We start from the raw sequence: 15,803 nt of genomic DNA, 5'->3' as shown, positions 1-15,803 counted from the left end.
GTCTTGAACACTTGTGCAAAGAATAAAGGTACAAATGCCTGGGCATCTGCAAATCGACAGCAATCTGCCAGTGTTTGCAGCTTCTCAGAACATATTTGACATTTTTTCCCACCACCATAGTCTTTTCAGAACATGCTTATGTTCATCTGGTATATGTAAAACATGAGTAATTGGAAAAGTTGAGCTGATGGTGGATTGGCAAACAGAAAGGGAGCTGCAGCCCTGCACTTGACCCGTTCTGCTCTGCTCCCACCCCTACGCAATGAAAGAGCAGTTCCTGCAGCCAGGCAGGACTGATCACACCTGCTCCATCACATGCCATGATGTGAACCACGTTTATCCAGCTGGAGTGAATACTCTGAGAAACTTGGGAAGCTGTAGGGAGTTGGCTGCAACCATCAAGAGTAAAAGTAGTTTTTATGTTCTGTCTGCAACAGCCGCCTTCCCCGAGGCCATGGACTGATACTACCCTGATGAACGCATCATTTCACAAAGCTTTGAACACAGTCAGTAGAATATACCGTGGTGAGGCCTTGAACTTCTCCTTCCCCACCTCCTTGTAATGAATGAGAACAATAGAGGTTCTCAGGGCTGTAGTGAGGAACAGAGCACTTGTACCTGGCTAAATTAGATACTGGACTGGGACAGTCAGGTCCTATTTCATGCAAGTAAGTGGCAAGTTTTCAACGCTACTGACCTCCAGTCTAATATCTAGATTACTGGCCACATGACAGAGGAGCTGAGCATCCTATTTAAAAAACTAAATAAAGGCATACAAAACAGAGTGGATGGCTGCTCTTTGGCTTTGTGAACTTCAGCTGAGGCTCTGTAATAAGCTCTCCGAAAGCCTGTCCCTGAACCACGTACGAGTCTATCAAGACCTTCTGAAGACAGCGTCCTACACATGCACTCAGTGCCTAACACAGGTGCCAGAGATGGAAAAGACTTTTTGGAATACTGTAGTATTGATTAATAAGCAGTTCACAAAAAACGGTAATAGAATGGCAACTGGTAATCAAATGAAAATGTTCAGTGTATGTCAGAAGTGGAAAGGAGAATAAGGATGGAAACAATTTTCCTTAAAAACTGTTTTTAAGAGATACAGTCTTTTCACTTCAGGTAAAAACCTCATCTTCCTGAAAACTGCAAGATTACAAGATTCATCTCCCCAAAAACCCAGGGGTGAAGGCACCCACCTATAATGGGGGAAAAACAGCTTCACATCTATGAACTACTTGAACCACTATTTTTCCATTGTTACACCTGCACTAAGTTATATGGAAGCAACAGGAAAACCCAATTAATGCCTTTCAGCAGCTCGGGGTAGGTTAATAAGGACAATACTCAGCAAAAAAGAGTCAATATTTGCCAAGGGCTATCACTCAGCTAAGCCATATCTTGAACCAAGGGAAAAGCTGCTGTATCCCAAATAGCAGTCCCAGCTGAGGAATCCCAGAAATTATTAACTCCTTAATGGTATCAAAAGGGAAGCAAAAAGTTTCCAAGAAACAAAGGCTTGGATTAACCCCCCTCCATTTAATATTTCTCTACTTTAGATACATCCACCTGAGCCAGCCAAGTAGTGTCCCTCTACATTCTGTGCAGAGCAAATCCACTTTCATTGCACAACTGAGGGGCTTTAGGTACCTCCCTTGAGATGAATCATACCTGGAAGCACTGAACCTGAATGCAAGCAGGTCAGACCCAGGCATCTCCCACTGAAGGCACCCAAATGCCTCTTCCAGTGTAGACATGTGATTCCCACTCAAAACAGTGGAGTATATACTGTGGCAAATCCAATTTCGTGCCAGTGTGACGCTACTGTATAGAATTAATATCCGTCAGAAGAAAAGTGATTAAATGCAGAGAAGATAAATTAATTAAATACCCCATCTCTCATACTACACCCTTTTTGGAAGGCTCTTGGAAGAAGTTCTTTTCTCCTACAATGTGTTGGCCAGCAGGGAGTTGCAAGGTGTTGTTCATTGACTAAGTAACAGTTTTCATTATTAAGGCATTCACAGTCAACATGTTCCATACTCTTCATTACTGTTTTTATTTTTTCAAAAAATTATTATCTGCTTTTCCTGTACAGCAAGGCTTGGGAGAAACAGATGATCCACCAGCTTATCTGCTGATTTTTAATGACAGCATTTTGCATTCATTATTTCCTACTTAAATCACTCTTTTTAAAAGAGGAATAACTTATTTCCTCCTCTTGTCACTAGAGGAATTAAATAGTACACCATTAAGAAGAGTGCTTGTCTGACATAAAGATACACCAACCACAGATATAGGAAGCAAGCACAGATGAAAACTGCCTAAGTGGGAGAGTGAAAATAGGAACCTGTATCTCCAAATACCTCCACTATCCACTCACTGCTGAGGTCAGTCACTTCTAGAGTTGGATCCCTGCACTGAAAACTCCCAAGAGAAAATACCAAGTAACTCTTTTTGATTCTGCAATGCTGAGCACTCCCTTGACCGAAGAGCTAAAATGTGTTAAGCATGTGGGTGGCGTAAGGTAGCCACCTTCTTAGCTGAGAGTCACAGGGACATTTGCTCAGGGGGAGCCTGGCAGTCTGTCTCATCCCAGCAGTTGCAGGAGCACTGTGAAATAGCATATCAGGAGAAGTGCAACACTGGGTCATGCTGTTGCACACCAGCCTAGCACAGCCTCAGCGAAAGCCAGGGAGGAGCTGTGTTTGCCTGTCTTCAGCTCAGGGCTGCTCATGGTCTTGGCACAGGCTAAGAACCAAAAAGTGCAGCACCTAGACGACCATGGAGAACAGCAACCCCCAACAGCAAAGCTCTTCATGAGACTTGTGCCACGCTTTTGAGCCCAATGAGTCCAAGAGCTTCTGAAGAATCAAATCTGTTCATTAATCATACCAATTAAAAAATAAAAACGGGAATTTCTGCGAGATCAAGCTATTGGCAGCTGGTTTTAAGGAAAGCTTTTTCTGCTAAAGGTTTAGCGATTTGCCTTAATGACTGCAATACTTCACCACAAACCCCTTAACAAGTATCCTGGGAAAATCCACACAGACCAAATTCGACAGAAAGCACAAACTCAGCTGGCTTCCAAGGACCTGTGTGCAAGTTCCCAAAGACAGTATGTCCAAGTTTATAATAAAAATGGTGTCCTACATTTTCAGTCAGGTGACAAGAATCATAGAATCATGGAATTGTTTGTGTTTGAAGGGACCTTAAAGATCATCCAGTCCCAACCCCCCTGCCATCAGCAGGGACACCTTCCACTAGACCAGGTTGCTCAAAGCCTCATAACTTTTCTCCTATGACAGGTCTAGTGAGATGAGCTGGTAAACAGTCCTGACAAAAGCTGTTCCCCCCCACAGGGAATCTACTATGGTCAAATGTGCTCCCCAGTATTTTGCCTCTTGCCTCAGAGCTTTCCTCATTACCAGTGCTCCCTGAAAGGTCCGTTTTATCTCTGGCCTTTCTGTACTGGCACAAGCTGCCCCCTGGAGGGGTATAACCTCTACCCAGTTATACCTGGGACACCTCAGAGGACCAAGAATCTAGTAAATCTCTTACTTTTTCACTTTACAACTTTTTAAGTTATAAACACAGATGAGGAAAATCAAGGGCAAAATTAGTAAAAAAAATGATATCTAAAGCAAAAAATAATTTATGCAAAGTTAATGCTGGGATGTTTTATAATGTATTTGGCACAGAGGATTCAAATAAATCAAAGTAACAAACTTAATATTTGCCTGTCTAGCACCAGCACCTCCTAACAATAAAATGAGTTTAAATTTTGGCTAAATGCCTAATAAATGAGTTGTTAGCTTTTGTATTTTCATGCACTGGCTGTTAAGTAAGCAAGTCAACACATCTCAAATAGAATTCAAATGTGTGCAGTAGGCTCCACTACAAGTCAAACTCATAAATTGGTAAAAGTAAGAATTAAGTACACCTCAAATACCAGCTCCCCAATTTCACATTCATTCAATAATCTTTTCCAGCCCTATTATATCACAGAACAATCCAATTATGGTACTTAAATCTCCGTGCACTGTTGCCAAAAATAAATTCCTTAGCAACACTTTCAGTATACTCAGAAAGGTTTCTGCACTACAGAAGATTTCAGTTTCTGATTTCCACAGTATTTTCAGGTGTGACACTCTAATGCCTTTCATTATATATAACATGGTTTACCATCAAGACCTGGATGTTCTGCGTATTGCTGTCTCTAATTGCTGACTCTGAGTACCTCCTTTATCATTATACCTGGCATCAACACAACTAAGGAAGGTACTTAAAAACAAGTATGTACTTAAGTGGCACCGTACATAAAGGTGCTCTTCTGAATCTAGATTTAAGTTTGCCAAAAGAACAGGTTTTTAATCTGGGACTGTATAAATAACTACAATATTTACAGAGGAATCAGGTTTAGTGGCATAATGGTTTTGATCATGTCTTCCCCGTCCTTCCCCGTCTCTCTCCATAAGGCTCATTGAAACTTTCCCATCAGTAAGGTGATGTTAGAAATCTAAAGGTGCTGCACACAGACCTAAACATGTGCATACTCCACATTTATAAGATGAACTACAACCAAGAATTGTGTTTCCTGGATATTCAAACCAGCATAGACTAAAGAAAAGGCTTCTTCATGTCTAAATTATCAAGGGAGCAAAAAAAGGTGATTAAATTATAGAAACAAAATCCAACACACAGTCACTTTTGTTCCTTGAGTCAGAATATCTGTTATGAGAGTGATGAGTTCAGCAGCCATGCTTACTTGGGCTTTATCACTCAGTCTTAAGTTATCAATTAAGCTCAGCTGGAATGTGCATATATATCTCTGTAAAGCTTTAGAAATTTTACAGAACTGTACACATTTTTGTCATGGACCTCCTGTGGTAACTCATGTGCAATCATCCACATGACCATGAAAACATGCTGCATAGGAAATAACCGACAGTAAACAGCAGAGACTCAGAGAAGCCCATTGACTCTTGAATATGTCATCACTCCCTTTGGCATCCAATATGGGAAAGCATGCAAGCACCAATGGATGAATAACTATTTGAACAGTCATTCACTCATCAGCATGCATTTCAAACTTGCTCCCAGCCTCCCTGCTATATTCTTGCAGTCCTAATTATGCAGACTACCCTACCCTGAAATTAAACTTTCCCAACTGTTACATCAATATTAAGATTCACATCTAGGAATGATATATCCAAAACGAAGCTAATTAGGTGAGATTAAAAAACAAGACTCATTTCAGAATGATTGGGCTCATCTTTCAAAAGAAATGTCACTCGGAATAGGCTTTGGATCAGGTTCTGTGGACCACACTTCTGAAGACTTTAAGCCACTCTTCATATGTTTGTTGCTGCATCAAGGAAGAGACCAAAGGATCAAGGAGTTTCACTGATTTTTTTAAATTTTTTTTCATTTTCTCTCTTTAACCCCACATGATATACAAAAGCAAAATATGTTTTTCCAGTTCACTGTATGCCAGTTAAACAGAAGCTATCTGAAGGAATTATCTGCATATTTCTCTGGATTTACACAAAGCTTTCTACTAATCTGGCAAGTTAAGAGATCTTTATCAAATGTTAATTTTCTAAGTCATTTTAATGCCTCTGTATTATATCACCTTACTCTACTGAATCGAGTTCTTCCAACAAGATGTTCCCCATTTTCCAAATTTTCAGGACAACAGCGTATTTACTTTGTCAGGGTTCCCTGCTGCCCCATGCAACAGGTTTTTCCAGTTACCAAAGGTGTATTTGTTCAAAAAGATATCCTGGAGTCATAATAAAGGTACGATACCAGCACAGCAAGGATAGAATAAGAAGAGTCACTAAGTCACTACCTTCTTGGACTGGTGAACTGGGGCGAGGAAGCAATTATCTGGACTACCAGTCAGTAATCCCTCTGACTCATCTCTACTGCCGTCTTTACCAGAGCAGCAGTGAGCCTAAGAGCAAGAAACAGCCATCCAAAGGAGTTGGTTGGCCAGGAGAGAATTCATGTGCTTTCCAGCCTATTAGGCTCCCAACAGGAGATGGACAGACAGTTTCATTGTTCTTGGCCTTGAATGGGGGAATAGGGGGGAGAAGAAAAAAAATCCCTCCAGAAACAATACATTTCCTTTTTGATCCTAGAACCACAGCTTTCTACAATAAGGTGTCCCTCCTACTGCTGTTAATTTGTCTATTATTTTTTATGTTCTCTCTAAGCTACTGTGAGGTGGCAGTGCTTTTATCTTACAGAACCATTTCCAAGCAGGCTTGGGTTCTTTTACACAAAAAGGCATACATGTAAAGAATAAAGGTTAGTTAAAATTCTTCTAACTCAGGTTTTTCTTTGTGAGTCTATCGAGTCATTTATGTTTGAAAATGTGTGTGGATGCTTCTCACTGGAATACTCTTTACACAAAGCAGAACAGACTCCATCACTCATAATAGAGGTCACAACCTTAAAACTGGTGCATTAAAGATGAAATCCTCTTCATTAATGGCTCAAGAGGCAGTGCTGTCTTGGGGTCTGGCCAAAGGCCAGAGAAGGAACTCCTGCAGGATCTATAGGCCATGCACACTTTACATTCAAAGCACAGTTCTTTGCTCACAACACCTCTGACCTAAGGAAAGCAGCAAGTGCATAAGAACAGGAGGGAAACACCCAAGCAAGTACACTACACCACATAGCCTATAACTTCTTCCCACACCTTAAGCTCCTCTATTTTTTAATTCAAAACCTTCCTTTAGCTGAAGTAAGGCTTTATGGAAGTATGGCTCTCATGGTGGAAAGAGGCTCTAAGGAAGTCCAACTACTTCATCTACATCAGACTAGTCTGGCAGGGGGTGACAGCCATCAGCTTTCCTTTCCCCAGCTCCCTGCCTTTTTATCCAGCTCTTCTCTATTCTTTCCTGTCTATTTTACACATGTTCTTGTGCTGCTTTGCTCTCTCTGCTCCTCTTACTCATTCACTTTAGTACTGTGTGAACTTAATGGCATCCAGCCCACTGCCTTTGCACGGGCCTAAAATAAGACAAAGCAAGGCTGGCTGTACCAGTTACTGCTCCTTTGTGGAGAGCAACACATGCAATTGATCTTCTGTCAGCCAACTGTAGTTGCTGATGGCACTTTACACACTCAGTGTCCTGAGGCCAAGCAAGTTCCTTTGGCAATAAACACATCAGCAAGTGTTTCACTGCATGTCCTGATGCCTTCCCCAGTGTGGTTAACAGCACACTGCTGCGTGCTACAGCAGACTACAGCCACTCATCTTTATAGGCTTATTTATCTCACAGATGCCACCAAACTCCTCGTTCTAGCTTCAGCATGCTCTGTGCTTTACTGACCAAGAGCACAGACACTCCAGATACAACCAAGCTGCATCCTCAGGAAGGCCAAGTCACTGCAGTGAACCAGCTCGTCAAACAACCAGGACCGTAGCAGGCGGTGTTTTGGAGACAGCGGGTGTCTCTGCACCACACTGCCATTTACTGATGGCATCCGAGCTTGGAGGCAACACAGGACCCAAATACATCACTCTGGAGCAGAGTGGTGGTGAATTCCAGGCAGAAACACCTCCAAAAAACTGTGAGAGAGAGCTCAAATCTGGCAGAGCTAGTGCTGAGTACAGCCAGGAAGCCTCATAGCACCCAGGGGGCTTCCAGGTGGAGTGTTTGCTTATTGCCCTCGTGACGACTGGAATATGTAGTGAGGAAAATGGTATTTTCCACAATAAAGGGATAAGAGTTTCAAAGGTGTCTGTCAAAGTGAGGAGGGAGAGGAGAGAACATCAGCTCTTATTTTCAAGACATACCCAAAGCTTTAGAAACAAAACCAAATGATACATCTTTGCTTAGATGATCATCAGCTCCAATAACACATATTTACTTTAAATAAATATATGCACATATCTTAACTGTCTGCCAACTTCACATCTTCCTTCTGAGTGATATTTCTGGTTCAAAGGGTATTCCCAAGCACAGAAAAAGAAGTGAATTATTTTAAAACAGGAGGATCTATCTGCATACTTATAAATACATAAAATAACTGTATTTCCCGATTTAAAGATATAGATATATAAACCCACACACTACAAGTACAATTTTATAAAGTCATTTAAATTATTTGAATTCTGTAAACACTTCTTAAAATGGTAAAGAAATGGAATAATCACTATGGAATCTTATTTTTTTTATTCAAGTTTAAAGATACATGATGTCAAATGCAAGACAGCTGAGCTGGTCTGCATCAATTAAAACAAAATATATAAATTTCCAGGCAACAGAATAAATACTTCTGAGGACATTTAAAAAAAAACCAACCCTCTGAAGATTTCACCCTTCCTACTTCTGCATTCTGAGGCTCCCTCATGCAAGTTTAATTTATGCAGTGATGGATATCCTGAGAGATGGAAGCTGTATTATAGACACAGAGATAAAATAATCCCTAAGTGAGAAGAACCAGTTTGGTCTTAATAACACCATACTCAGCACTGCAGGTAAAATCAATTTCATTAACTTTGCCAGTTAGCATAAATATTAGCTTTGCCAGTTAGCATGAATATAACCTTTCTGATTAAAGTACTAGTTTGTCAGAGAATCAGACTCTCCTCATCTGGGTAATAATCCAGTACAATCTAATGACAGTTTTCCTGAGTAAGGAAAATGATCTCTTCATAGAGATTATAGATCCACATCTCTTCCAAAGCGGAGTTGCAACTCTCTGGCCCAAGTTTTTGTGTTTGTGCCAACTTGTCTCTCCTGAACCAAAGGCCAGGTCACATTAAGTTTTTGTTCTTTCCAGCAAGGAGACACCAAGCACCATGAAATATGTTGTATTGTGGGGCCTTTCAAATGAGACCATGGAAACCCAGCTCCTGCTCACCGATGATTTGAAATAACCTAATCCTATGAAATGCTAAACCACTCTGGCAAAGTTCCTGAAATCCCATTCCTCTAGATATCAGCTCTGTGCTATGAGGTACCGTAACTTGCCATGGATGGACCAAGATGGACCATGGTCTCAGAGCGTCTTTTCAAGGCCTCTTGCCCTAGTACAACTGCATCCTAATGTGTGGCATGTTCCTGGGATGCTTCCAGAGAATCTGAGGTGCAAAGGACAGAAGAATTGCAAGGCTCAATCTATCTTCTAGCAAATACAGTGGAAAAAGCCTGCATGGTCTTTATAAAAATAAGATCAGTCTTCTAGAAACCCTGAAGGATTTGTGTCTGGTTTGGTCTTGTATTTCAAACATATTTTTTGCAATAATTCAATATACAGCTCTACACCACAGAGCAAGATCCCAGTTCTTCACAAACACAACTATTGCATGGGAGGCTGAAAGCACTCAATTTTTATCTAAGCCCACCAGCCCTGAGTGCCACTACTCCTTGCAAGATGCACTCTGCACTCAATATAGAAATCCATAAAGATCCTTTCCTATGGAATGGAAGTGCTGCCCCAGCTGCAGGCATAATGCGAAAGTATTTGTGCTCAAAGTAGAAACTGTGTCTTTTTGAAACAAAGCACATTGCTGCTTCAACTAACCCCACCAAAATGAGATTCACAGAGTTCTGCCCCAAGGAGAGAGGACGAGGGAGAATAAATGCAGATGGCAACAATCAATCTCCTCGCTCAATAAGCTACCAAAAAAGTCCTTTGAGATGGCAGCAATAAGGGCAAAGCAAGGCTCCACACAGGTCACAATAGATGTGTGCATAGAAACTTGTGTGTGTGTATTTAAAAAAAAAATCTCTTCTTTTTAGGCTCTTTGTTCAACTACATTATCAAAAAGAGGTTTTAAATACAAACTTATGGGACTACTAAAGAGGTAAATTTATGAATGTATTCCTAACAAAACACACTCTGGAAAGCTTTAATCTATGAATTGTGACAACCTTGGACAAAATGGATTTTTAATAGAATATAATGTAAACTGCCTGAAACATTGTGATAAGGGGTTTTTTTTTAAGTAATGCACAGAAAAGGCATGATGCACTCTGCATGAAAGGAGGAAAGGTCTTAATTTAAAGCATTTTAATGAACACTCAATTTGCGTAGGGAAATGTGAGAAATGGAGATGAGAAACTCATGATAAGAGTAACACTGCAGAGGGGAGAAGGAGAAAGATTAGAAAAGTAAGCAAATTTGAAAAGGCTCCAGCCGATAACGCTGGCTAAAAGGAATGCAGACTGGATTAGGAACATGTCACAGTCCAAAGCCACTGTTCTCCTTGCAGGCAGTGTCTGTCGGTGCCTCTTATCAGAGTTGCACACTGGGGAAGAAAGAGCAACCCAAGTGCAAAGCAGTGGAGAACAGACCTCTCCTCTGAGCTAAGGGCAACGAGGAGACTCAGGGATTTTGGCGAATGCAGCTGTAACTTGCTGGAGTTTCTCACCTTCACCGAACCTCCCAGAGCTGCACCAGCCCTGCCAGCTTGCAGGGCTGCTGGGGCTTGCTGCCCCCTCACAAAGCCCAAGGCAGGTTGTAAAACCATAGCAAACCTGGCCATCTGTTCCTCAGGGAAAACTAACTGGGCTCAGAGACTCAGTCCTGGCTTAACCCACTTCTCTACTACCGGCATAACGTTGCGTAAGTCAGCAGAACTGAAATTACTTCCACGAGAGGAAAAACCGTCTCCCCCGAGGTCGATACAATTCTGTTTACTAATAGCTTCTGCTGTGCAATGAAAGAGATTGATCCAGCACTCTCACTCATACATAAACTGCCTTTAATGAAGCTCCCTGAATTACTAAAAGGAGGAAAAGATTAATCAGGTCTAGTGACAGTTTTGCCACATTGACCTGAACAGAAGCAGGTTCAGGTCTCTGCTCATTTAAACAAAGCAGCAGAACCCCCACATAAACTCTTAACATTCTTCAAAAGAAACAAGGGGGCCACCATTATGACCAAAAAGGCAAATTAAAGCAAAGAACAAAGTTAAATATTTACTCTAAGCACTACAATACTTGCAAATCTGGAAACGATCTTTCAGCAGTTTCTATTTGCATACTTTAATTAATCCAAAAATATTAAACTAATCTCACAAAGGAAAGGGTCAAAGTATTAATTAACTTGAGATTCGTTGCTTTTGTGCAATTTAACAGTTCAACACAAAGCAAAAATCAGTTTTAATAAAAACTAAGTTACTGTGACAGGTATAATTTCATGGATTAGTGAAACCACTTTACAAGGCAATAAGTTTCAGTGTTCATCCTATTTTTTGTCTAACTTTAAAAATAGTTGTTTCATTTCCATAGAGAGATTCCTCTGTAACACCAAATTATCTTAAATTTTCCTTTAACCTCAGCATTTCATTTTCAAATTGATGGCTTTCCACCTTGCTCTGAACAGAACAGAGGTCACAGTTGTTTTAGCAAAAATCCTGACAGGGGCATTCAGCAGAGATCAGATCCTGCACAACCACCCAGAGCAGCCGCCTGAGCCAACGCGGGTGGAGATTTCACCGCTGGTGTGTCACCGTCAGCTCCAGAACAAGCACAACAGTTCCCCTCTGAGCCACTGTCTCTGCTGGCTGAGCTCTTCCCCACCTAAGGGACTCCCTGGCTTCTTCAACAGCTTTTGGAGGAACTGGGAAATCTTGCTGACAAACAAAGGATTTGGAGACAAAGTGTACAGCACCAAACCCAGCTGCCAGAGCGCTGCTTTATCAGCCATGAAACCCCAGCAAAACAGTGATGGAAGGTGGCTTGAATTTCATACATCACAACCTCAGAATTGCAACTTAAGACAAATGTGCTTAAGAAATGAGAGGAAACTTTCCTCTCACCCTCCCCCCCCTTTTTTAAACTTTTAAATAGGGAGGAAGAGTGCATGAAATAGCTAATGAACAGAAAGATTTGCCAGGCATCTCATGCCAGAAAGCTCTGTACTGCACCGCTTGACTTAACCAGAGACACTGAGCAGAGAATCACCTCCCCTCACCTCACCCATCTACAATGCAAATGTCCGTGTCCCACTCAGTCACAGAGCACAAGCAACTTTTTTCTTTACTGGAGAGAAACATGCACTTTTCACTCGCTATTCATCAGGCCTGTTTTACACATCCAAGAGGACTCTCACCTTAACAAAGCCTATTTATTCCTGTTGCTTACAAGCAAACCCACGGATAAATAGCTTTCACCTTCAACATGTATATTGCTGGTACCCAGAGCCAGATGGGACTCATTTGTTTCTCAAATACAGCTTCAGAAATGAACAGAGTAGAAACTCTCTTTGCGCTCCAAACCTCTGAAAACAGTCTTTCTAGGTCTAAAAAATAATATTAACAACCATTTTTCTCCCTTACAGGAGCTTTCAGAAAAAGATGCATGCAAAAGACTCCTCAAATAAAAAAATTGACATAATGTTTTGTAATTTCCTAATTATGACACAATTTCAAGCTAAATTTATGCACTGTGTACTTTAAGTGCAGAGTAACTGCGTGATAATGGATAGAAAAATGCTTGTATTGTAAAATAAAAATTCTGACTAACAATGTAAATTTCTCATTACCTTTGATATAGCTTGTGGAAGCATTACCATAACAAACGTACACAGCATTCCCAGACAGTTCATAGACACTCATAGGTGTTTTGCAGCAATAATGAGTAACACTTAATAGCTATTACTTCCATAGCTTTTCAAATAAAGAAGATAGCATTGTCCTATATTGCTCTCAATTATTCTTCATATTTCTCTATTTTAAGTTAGTTTTTTTTCTGTTGGCTCTTTGGCAACAGGAATTCTCCCGCTGCTCTGAAGGTGCATGAAAAGCAAATGTGAGCCAGGACTAGTTGGCTGCCTCCAGTTTAATTAGATCATCTGCTTCCGAAACTCAGAAGTGCGACAAAAGGAAAAAAAAAAAAAGCTCTCATCAGATCACCTATAGTTTTTTTTCCAAGGAGGCTGAGGAGGAAAAAATACTGCTATTAAAAGAGCAATACAACCCATTAAAGAAGCTGTTGTATGTGTGTCTCAGCATCTGAGCAAGGGTTAATGCACAAAAGCGCTCTGCAGCTTACCTGTCCTCTGCGTTGGGGTCGTTGTGCACACACGTGATGGTGGCAGTGCTCCTCGCGCTGTCCGTCTCTTCTTGAACCCCCCACTGGTCTGCATCACTGACTCTGATGTCCAAAATCTTCACACCCGGGGCTGTCCTAATTCTGTTGGGGAACAACAGGGATTGCTTTAGTTAACAGACCTCCTACAAATAAATCCAGAGAGATAAACAAGGAAGACGACAGGAAATATTCCCTCTCCCGTCAGTTACAGACTGATACATTGCAACTGTAAGTCACTCTGCTTTAAAAATATAGAACAGGTCCAATCATTTTGAAGAGATGAAGTATGAGTTTCATTATGTGCAAAGCCAGTTAATTTTCAGCTTGAACAATGTGGAGAGAATAAGAATGTTTTCTGCTTCAGTGGCACCAGTTTGATAGAAATGGAACAGATGTAAGTAAGCATAAGTTGATTTAATTTGTTGTGTCTGTCCTGCAGTTTAAGATGGAGAACCAGAGAACTATGACATTAAATACATCCTCCTGCTTGCAAATCTTTGGGAACAAGGTGCCTTTTAATGTTAGGGCAATCTGCATGGAAAAAACATGTTTCATTGCTCAAAGACCATAATGCAGGAAGGAGAAAGAAGGAATACATTACCCTAGATCCAGGACTAAGGGATGAAAATAATTATGACACTGTACTGGGATCTAGCAAACTGGGCATGTCAAACTCTTGCTGCTGAAAATGATATGGTGCTGACATGGAAAACCTTGATTTCCCAAGCATGGCTAGAGTGTGAAAGCTGTTTGGTAGTTGGTAAATGTCACCATTTTTTGTTTTTAAAAAAAAAAAATCTAAAAAAAAAAAAGTCCATGCTCCAATGGGGCTCAGTGTTAGAAACATTGCCAAGGAATAGGAAACAAATGGCTTTTAATAGCAGGGACTTCATTTGTGCAGCTTGAATCCTGAAACAAGCCTGGGATTTCAACAGGAGTGCTGCAAATATGCCTGGAGAACAATTAGGCAGAAAGCAACTGCTGTAGTACCACATTCGCCACTACTGTGACTTAATTAATTAAAAGCAAAGTCAAGAGGGACCCCTTAGTTGTATGGTGGAACGAAACAGCACTGCTGAGACCTGAAGCGTTACTTAACAGTGAACTGTGATGGATTTGCCCCAACACCTCATGGCCAGTTGGTGCTCACATTACAATATTAACAATTTCCTTTAAGTTCTAGCTGAGTTCATGGATTTGGATCAAAGTAACTCCAAGACTCAACGGGTGGTCTTTTCCTCTGAGAAGGAATTAATTCATCCTGCTTTTATGATATCCTTATTTTTGCCTGTAAGGCTTTACTGACTTGATGGGCCAAATTCATGCCTGGCATAACCAATCTGATGAGAAATGTTTCCTGTAAGGAGAGAATTTTACTTGATGTTTTTTCTAATTGTCTCCTTCATGATTTTCCACATTCATTCATATCTCCAAACAACAGGCCGAAAAACTTAGCTCCCTCTTTCCTATCATCTCCTCTTCTTTTTTTCAGAGGAACATTCATTTATTCTGTAGTAATTACACTGGACCAAATAATTCCTGCAAGACACCTACACAGCTTTCATTTCAGAGTGACTTGCAATTTACATGAGATAGAGAATTAGGCCTTCAGCAATGGATTCAGTAATTTTTTTCGTTAGACTTAGTCAATCACTCTTGAAAAAAAAAAAAAATCATTAAGGCCTGACAAAAAAAAAAAGAAAACAAACCCAAACCACTTTTAAAATTTTCTCCTTCCCAGCCAAAATTCTATTTTTTAAGAAATTTGTCTTCCCACCACCCCCTCGATATCTTATGTTTTTTCTTTACAATGTGTCTGGAAACCTCTAACTAAACTTTTCACCAAAGTCAAAGCCCTGGATAATTAAAGGTTAATTGAAGGGCAGGAGACACTGGGCAGGCACGACAGCTGCATTTTCACCCATGATTTCAGGACTCCTCAGCCTTTTTCCATCTGTCAGAAGCCTGTTATATCCTCCTCCACAGCTTTTGCAATACAGATAGCTTTGCTCTGCAGCATTTACTGTCTTCTAATCTGATCTGAATGTAGCAGGTCAGTTTAACCCAACAAGGATGAAAAGCAACATGGCACAATCCCCTGGCACGCATGGGCAGGCTTGAACTGTGCAGGACCCCTGTGCAGCTCCCTTCTTCGCTGCTATTCCTCTTCACCTCCATCAGTGGTCCCACACAGCATAGGAGTAAGGCTGCATCAAAAGAAGCATGGCCAGCAGGTCAAGGGAGGTGATTCTCCCCCTCTGCTCTGCTCTCATAACGTCTCACCTGGAGTACAGCGTCCAGTTCTGGAGCCCCCAACACAAGAAAGACATGGACCTGTTAGAACAAGTCCAGAGGAGGCCGCAAGGATGATGCGAGGGCTGGAGCAGCTCTGCTGTGAAGACAGGCTGAGAGAGTTGAGGCTGTTCAGCCTGGAGAAGAGAAGGCTTTGGGGAGACCTTATAGTGGCCTTCCAGTACCTGAAGGGGCTACAAGAAAACTGGGGAGGGACTTTTTACAAGGGCAGGGAGTGACAGGACAAGGGGTGATGGCTTTAAACTGGAAGAGGGTACGTTTAGATTAGACATGAGGAAGAAATTCTTTGGTGTGAGGGTGGTGAGACAGTGTCCCAGGTTGCCCAGAGAAGCTGTGGCTGCTCCTCCCTGGAAGTGTTCAAGGCCAGGTTGGATGAGGCTTTGAGCAACCTGGTCTAGTGGAAGGTGTCCCTGCTGATGGCAGGGGGGTTGG

General features: G+C 41.3%; 1 protein-coding gene across 1 annotated transcript in view; it reads right to left on the bottom strand.

Moving 5' to 3' along the window:
- Nucleotides 1-15,803, bottom strand: part of LOC104522330 (transmembrane protein 132B) — a gene marked incomplete at its 3' end in the record, with an annotated part of 112,868 nt that overhangs the window by 51,569 nt on the left and 45,496 nt on the right. Inside the window, exon 3 of the mRNA XM_010164580.2 lies at nt 13,020-13,160. Within this exon, the coding sequence (XP_010162882.1) occupies nt 13,020-13,160 (141 nt within the window). The remainder of the gene's footprint in view (nt 1-13,019; nt 13,161-15,803) is intronic.

Source organism: Antrostomus carolinensis, unplaced genomic scaffold (assembly GCF_000700745.2).
Source record: "Antrostomus carolinensis isolate BGI_N321 unplaced genomic scaffold, ASM70074v2 scaffold15280, whole genome shotgun sequence".
In the NCBI taxonomy this organism is placed as follows: Eukaryota; Metazoa; Chordata; class Aves; order Caprimulgiformes; family Caprimulgidae; genus Antrostomus; species Antrostomus carolinensis.
This window is presented reverse-complemented; position numbering and strand designations above follow the sequence as displayed.